This window comes from Podarcis cretensis, assembly GCF_951804945.1.
Source record: "Podarcis cretensis genome assembly, chromosome: 10".
Taxonomy (NCBI): domain Eukaryota; kingdom Metazoa; phylum Chordata; class Lepidosauria; order Squamata; family Lacertidae; genus Podarcis; species Podarcis cretensis.
In genome coordinates this window covers 22,511,924-22,518,387 of record NC_137179.1, presented here as the reverse complement: position 1 = coordinate 22,518,387, position 6,464 = coordinate 22,511,924, and the positions used below count along the sequence as shown (strand labels likewise).

Below are 6,464 nucleotides of genomic sequence, written 5' to 3'. Positions count from 1 at the left end.
TGGCACTCCGGCTTACGCACAATTATTCTCCACCAAGTTCAGTAGGACTTCCCTCTGGACTTGCCAATATGTTGGTTTGGACTGCAAGCTAGGTTATATATATATGAATGCATATCCTGCCTATTTTTCCAAAGAGGTTTACCATCCAGAACACAAACGCAATACATAACAATAATACAAATATTAACAAATCATAACAATTAGCTTCAGAGCCAATCAGCCAGAAAATCCAAAACATGCAGACACTAAAGATAGACCAGCAAAGAGGGATCATGCCAAAGCATACCTGCCACTGATACCCTTTCCCTTCTCTAAAGACCCTAATTCTCTTTTAAAGCCTTGCAAGTTGCTGGCTGACACTGCCTCTTTTGGAAATGAATTCCATGGTTTTAACTATGTGCAAAGGTCCTTTCTTTTGCCTGTCCTGAATCTCCCAACATTTCAACTGCAGTGGATGGCCCTGAGTTGTGGAGAACAACATTTCTCCAACCACTTTCTCCAATACAATATCCTTCTTGAGGCAAGGCGGCCAGAACTGTACACGCTACTGCTCCCAAGTGCAGTTACACCACAGATTTCAATAACTGCTCTGTGTTTTATTTGCCCCCCCCCCCACTGCTGCCATACATTGTGTCAACATCTTCAGTGAGCTGTCTACTGTGACCCCCAAGATCTCATTCCTGGTAAGTTTAGACCCCATGAGCGTATCTGTGAAATTATGTCCATTTGGAGATGTCCTTTGGGACCTCTTTGCCACCTTCTTTCTGTTTTAGCCACTCTGAACAATTTTGTATCGCCAGCAAACCTGGCTACCTCACTGCTCACCCGTACTTCTCTTGGGCAAGCACTTTCCAGTGCTGAGGGAGCTGCATGGATGCAAGTCCTTGCAGGATGGACCATGATGAAAAACAGGAAGCTATATAGGGAAGGGAATTGCTCTTAAGTGGCATTTTGCAAAACCTCAATCCCAGCATGCACTGTAAGGCTAGACCTGCAATTCAGTAGGTTAAGCAGGAAGGAGAGAGCAGGAAATGGTATGGGGTCATTTTGAACACAGGTGATGCTGTGCTTTTAATTGTTGGTTTTTAATGGCAGTTGGTTGGAGCACTTATAAATTCTGTGAGGGCATTATTAAGGGCCAGTTTTTCCAGTCAGAATGGGCTATGTCAGAAAATGTTTGCTAGCTGGCTGGGTGCCTTTGCATCTGGCTGTGGCATAGGGCCTTCCTTTTGGAGATCAGTGTAAAGGGATTATTATGTGGGGCTTTTCTCTGCCTAGTTTCTGTATGTACTGACTTAACCCCTTGTGCGAGGACAGCTGTGGACTAAATGCTTATTCCTGATTAATATGAGACCTGTGTGCAACCACAGACTATTCACATTTACTTGGAAAAACTCCCAGTGAGTTCAGTGGGGCTAATTCCCAAAGCAGTGTACATAGAATTTCAGGGTTAATATAATAATGCCCTTATTCCTGAGTCGTCTCAGAGTCTTTCTTTCTCTCCCTTACTATTTTTCTTTTTAAAATGCTGTCTTATTTTCAAATGGAGTATGTCTTCTCACGCCAGTGTAGCTGTGGGATTATTCAAAATGGATGTCTGTATATTGAGTAAAAGCTGAAAACTAGCTCTTGCAAGCAAATACAACTCTGGGGACAAAGTCAAGGTAGTTTGTGTGGCCTTTGCATTGTGTGAAATTGCGCAATTGAGAAGATTGATGGGGAAAGTATCTAAGAACTTTGTTTTGAAGGAATTTGTTCCTGGAGCCTTAGGCTAGTTGTAACTTCCAGGGCTGAGACAGGTATTTCAAAAGGCTAATCTCTGGGCTGTGTGTTTTGTTTCTTTCCAGCAACCATGGATGACTGGGAGAGCAGTAGTGGTAATAACTTCATCCAGAAGCTGGATTTTTCAAGTTGTGGAGAAGACACTGAGTTGGAAGAAGACAATAGCATGCAAGAGGAGGAGCCAAGTCATGTCACCCCTCAGAAAAACTGGGAGACTGGGAACTGGAGAGTAAACTGTCCTGTTCCGGTCACCCCACAGAGGCAGCTGGATGATCTTTCTTTCCCCAAATCGTGGGCAAGTCCAGTGAGGAAAGGTAAGGAATCTCTGAGGAAGAAACCTCTCCCTTTGGAAGATTATCCTGGGACGCCGCTGCACTACATCACATGGCAAAAGCTCCAGCTCTGTGACACCCCACATACTCCAAAGGTAAGGTGATGTGGTGTGTGTATTTGTATGGCACATTGTGTATAAATATCCTCAACGGGGGAGAGGCAGCTTTGGTTGCAGTTTAGACTTTCAACGTGGTTGAGGAGTCTTTGTGAGCATCCTTTTTTTCATTCCACAAGTCTTAATATTTCTACTATAACTTTTAGACCCCATTTTCCTCCAAGGGGCTCACAAAGTGGTGTACATGGTCTCTCCCTCCACATTTCATCCTCAGAACAACCCTGTGAGGTAGGCCATGAGGCCATCACTGAACTGGGGCCTGGTGAGCTTCATAACAGAATGCGGATTTCAGCTCTAGTCTTCCAGGTCCTAGTCTGATATGCTAACCTCTACACCATGTCTCTGGTGCCCTGCACTTAGCAGTGGTTTTGGGTATGTGTGCTTCCTGAAAACAGCATGATAACCATGGTTGGACTTTTCTCCAAGCACAGAAAGGTGGGGAGGCTGCTTAGTGGATGCCTTCCAGTTGTTGGGGGTTTTTAAAGCGAAGTCTCTCTTACTTTTAAAGAAATGATCGTGGAGAACTCTTTTTAAGGACTTCCCTTGAACAAAATCATTTGACATACTAATCTCAAGCGCTTGGTAGCCAGCTTCCCTATCTTCCCGTGCTTTAATTTGAAGCTCGGGGGAAGATGTCATGAGGCAACTCGTCCCATGGGTCTTCCTGAGATCAGGAAGTGTGGGCAGCTGGGAAGACTGCAGAGTGCTGGAGAAACGTTTCACAGAAAAAGAAGTGCACAGGCCACCTCGCAAATGATACGATAAGTTCAACTGTGTGTGGACTGAGATTCTAAAGTACCATATGCCTAAGCCAGAAAAATAGAAAACTCTTTCAAATGACAAGAACTGCTGAGAATTTGGGGACAAGTTTCGTTCTAAACCACAGAGCCTGGGGCTTGCCAATCAGAAGGTTGGCGGTTCGAATCCCCGTGATGGGGTGAGCTCCCGTTGCTCGGTCCCAGCTCCTGCTAACCTAGCAGTTCGAAAGCATGTCAAAGTGCAAGTGGATAAATAGGTACCACTTAGGCGGGAAGGTAAACGGCATTTCCGTGCACTGCTCTGGTTCGCTAGAAGCGGCTTAGTCATGCTGGCCACATGACCCGGAAGCGATACGTCGGCTCCCTCGGCCAATAAAGCGAAATGAGCACCGCAACCCCAGAGTCGGTCACGACTGGACCTAACGGTCGGGGTCCCTTTACCTTTACCTTTCATCCTAGAACCAGACTGAACACTCTTAACTGCAAATTCCGATGTCTCACATCAAACTTCCAGGGAGGCAGCCAGCACCACTAAACACTGTTAGTTTACAGAGCCCACAAACTCATCTCTCTCCTTCTCTGATCTGGTTTAGACATATAACACTGAACTATAATTTAGGGTTATGTGAATGAGCCTGGCTGAGCCTTGGGCTTTTTTTTTTTTTTTTTGCTTTCCATCTCCTTAGTGGTCATAAGGAGCTCAGAAATCGGTTTCTGGTTTCATTGAACTGCTATTTAGCATTTTGTGTGCCCCCTGCTTAATCTTAAGTGTGGTATATTGAAACTAGCCAGCTTCATAAACTGAATGTGCCAGCGTGAATGTGGCATGTTTCAGTAAACCAAAGTAGTATACAGTACTAAAGTATAGTAGGTCAGGGTTTGGACATAACACATAGCTATGGTTAGAATGGAAATGAGAGCTTACAGAGTGTAAGCTCTGAGTGTAGCCACACTCAAAAAGGGGAGGACATGAACCTGAAGCCCGCCCAGGTATGTTCACATGCTCACCTGGCCCTCTATCATCTCTGTTCCCTTTCACAGATACCCACACATACCTAGATTACATCTTTAGCTTGGAGTGATAAAGTCAGTTTCACTTTCCACATATTTCCAAACTACTCAGAAAGCAACCACTACCTACTTAGCTAACCACTTAACCAACGGCCATCCTAACAGGACATACCTGGCAACTTTTCCACTGACTGTTAAGGAACACTTGCAGTCATTCTGGTGCCATTAACTTTTCCTGTCCAGTGGCCCATGCCCCAATAGTATGGTACCTATAAAAGGAAGTGCCATGCCGTGTTAGTGTCATAGACTGAGACTGGAGAAACCCAAGTTCAAATCTTCGCCTGGCCATGAGCGACCGCTCTCTCTGTTGAATCTACTTCACCAGGTTGTTGTGAGGGTGCAATTGGGGAGCAGGCGAAGCATGCCTGATGCCTTATGCTCCTTGAAGGAAAGGTGGGGTGTAAATGAATTGTACACCTGCTTAACAGTGATGCTGGGCTAGGTAGATAGAAACACCTTCAGTGGTGGTTCTTCTCCCTCTGTCATTGTAAAAGCTGCACCTACATTCTCTCAGATGAATAGCTGACTGTTGAGAGTCTCTGCTGAAGTTCTTTCTAATGGGTGCACCATACTGTGAGTGTATGTATATATTTTTACCATCAAAATGACTTCAAGTAGCATTGCAGGAACAAGCTTTACTTCAAAGCAGCTTCTGTCACTTCCAAGTCCCAGGCTTGGATGTGGAGCTTCTGCGAGCTATAAAGACACAATCCTGAGTGAGTCTCTTAATTGCATTTTTGCTCTCTTAAGGTTTGAAATGGAGCAATTTAGAAAATCCCCTTCATCTTCCTGCTTGTTAAGCTGGATGCCTGCAGATCCTCCTGGCATCTGCAGTTCTGTATTTAAGCTTTGCTGCCAAAAATAGCCTACTGTGATAGTAACATAGTTGAAAGACCCCTTTTTGTGATTTAAATCCATATGGCTGACAAGGATTCGACTTGATGGGAAGTCAAAGCCTTCACATGACTCTGATATTCCAGCTGCAATTTGTGTAGCAGGTGCAGCCATTGTGGATCCTTCCAGATGTGGATGGACTTCCATTATCCTAACACTGGCTTGGATGGACCTTGGTCTGATGTAGCAAGACAGGTCTTTTACATTCCTAACCCACTGGCACTTTAAAGCATAACAAAGGTGGGAAAACTGGTTCTCCAGATGTTGTTGGACAGCTCCCATGGTCCCTTTCCATAGGCCAGGTTGACTAGGCCTGATGGGAGTTGGGAATCCAATATCTGGCAGGCACTGCATTGCCTACTCCTGGCTTAATGTGCTGTACAGTGGTACCTCGGGTTAAGAACTTAATTCGTTCTGGAGGTCTGTTCTTAACCTGAAACAGTTCTTAACCTGAAGCACCACTTTAGCTAATGGGGCCACCCACTGCCGCCGCTGCACGATTTCTGTTCTCATCCTGAAGCAAAGTTCTTAACCCGAGGTACTATTTCTGGGTTAGTGGAGTCTGTAACCTGAAGCGTATGTAATCTGGAGAGTATGTAACCCGAGGTACCACTGTACAGGTATTGGTGAGTTTGGGAATAACAAGCACTATGACCTTCTTCTTTACTGCAGGTTGATGCTAGTCGACTAGACTGTTCTCCGTTGACTGTTGTTGTTTTCTATCTAGAGCCTCTTGTCCAAGACTGCTTTCCCTTCACCTGTGGGAAAGTTCCCCGCCAAAGGGATGAGGAACTTGAGGTTCACTTCCTGCCCTGACTCCGAGGAAACTCCCCCTGCTTCCTTAGTTAACATTAACCCCTTCACACCGGAGTCTTATCGGCAAATGGTTTTCCATCCCAGTGGCAAGAGGAAAGCCAGAGGGGAGCTGTGAGTGTTTTCTCTCTTTTTTAAAGAATATATATTCTATAGGGGGAAAAGGGAGATACGAGGGTAGCCATCTTGTAGCCCATTGGTTTTTAATACTGTGTTGCAGGGCCTCATGAGTGAGAAGTTTGATAAGAATGGACAAGCTTCTTCTGACAGCTTGCCTGCTATAAATTTCTGACATTCCTTTGCAAGAACAACAACAACAACAATAATAAAAAATAATAATTTAATTATACCCTGCCCATCTGTCTGGGTTTCCCCAGCCACTCTGGGCAGCTCCCAACAGAATATTAAAAACACAAGAAAACATCAAACATTAAAAACTTCCCGAAACAGGGCTGCCTTCAGATGTCTTCTATAAGTCAGATAGTTGTTTATTTCCTTGACATCTGATGCGAAGGTGTTCCACAGAGCATGCACCACTACCAAAAAGGCCCTCTGCCTGTTTCCCTGTAACCTCACTTCTTGCAGGGAGTGAACCATCAGAAGGCCCTCAGAGCTGGACCTCAGTGTCCGGGCTGAACGATGGGGGTGGAGATGCTCCTTCAGGTATACGGGGCCGAAGCTGTTTAGGGCTTTAAAGA

The 6,464-nt window shown here is 45.1% G+C and overlaps 1 protein-coding gene across 10 annotated transcripts in view; it reads left to right on the top strand.

The window, feature by feature from the left end:
- The window catches only part of WEE2 (WEE2 oocyte meiosis inhibiting kinase), a gene marked incomplete at its 5' end in the record, with an annotated part of 34,006 nt that overhangs the window by 13,164 nt on the left and 14,378 nt on the right, over positions 1–6,464 (top strand). For 5 of the 10 annotated variants that reach the window (XM_079992555.1, XM_079992554.1, XM_079992561.1 and 2 more), the window contains 2 exons: positions 1,848–2,209; positions 5,681–5,880. In XM_079992555.1, coding sequence (XP_079848681.1) covers positions 1,853–2,209; positions 5,681–5,880 — 557 coding nt within the window. Of the gene's footprint in view, positions 1–589; positions 684–727; positions 1,058–1,149; positions 1,401–1,847; positions 2,210–5,680; positions 5,881–6,464 lie in introns of those variants that run through there. The other 5 variants (XM_079992558.1, XM_079992559.1, XM_079992557.1 and 2 more) reach the window with 4 other exon arrangements.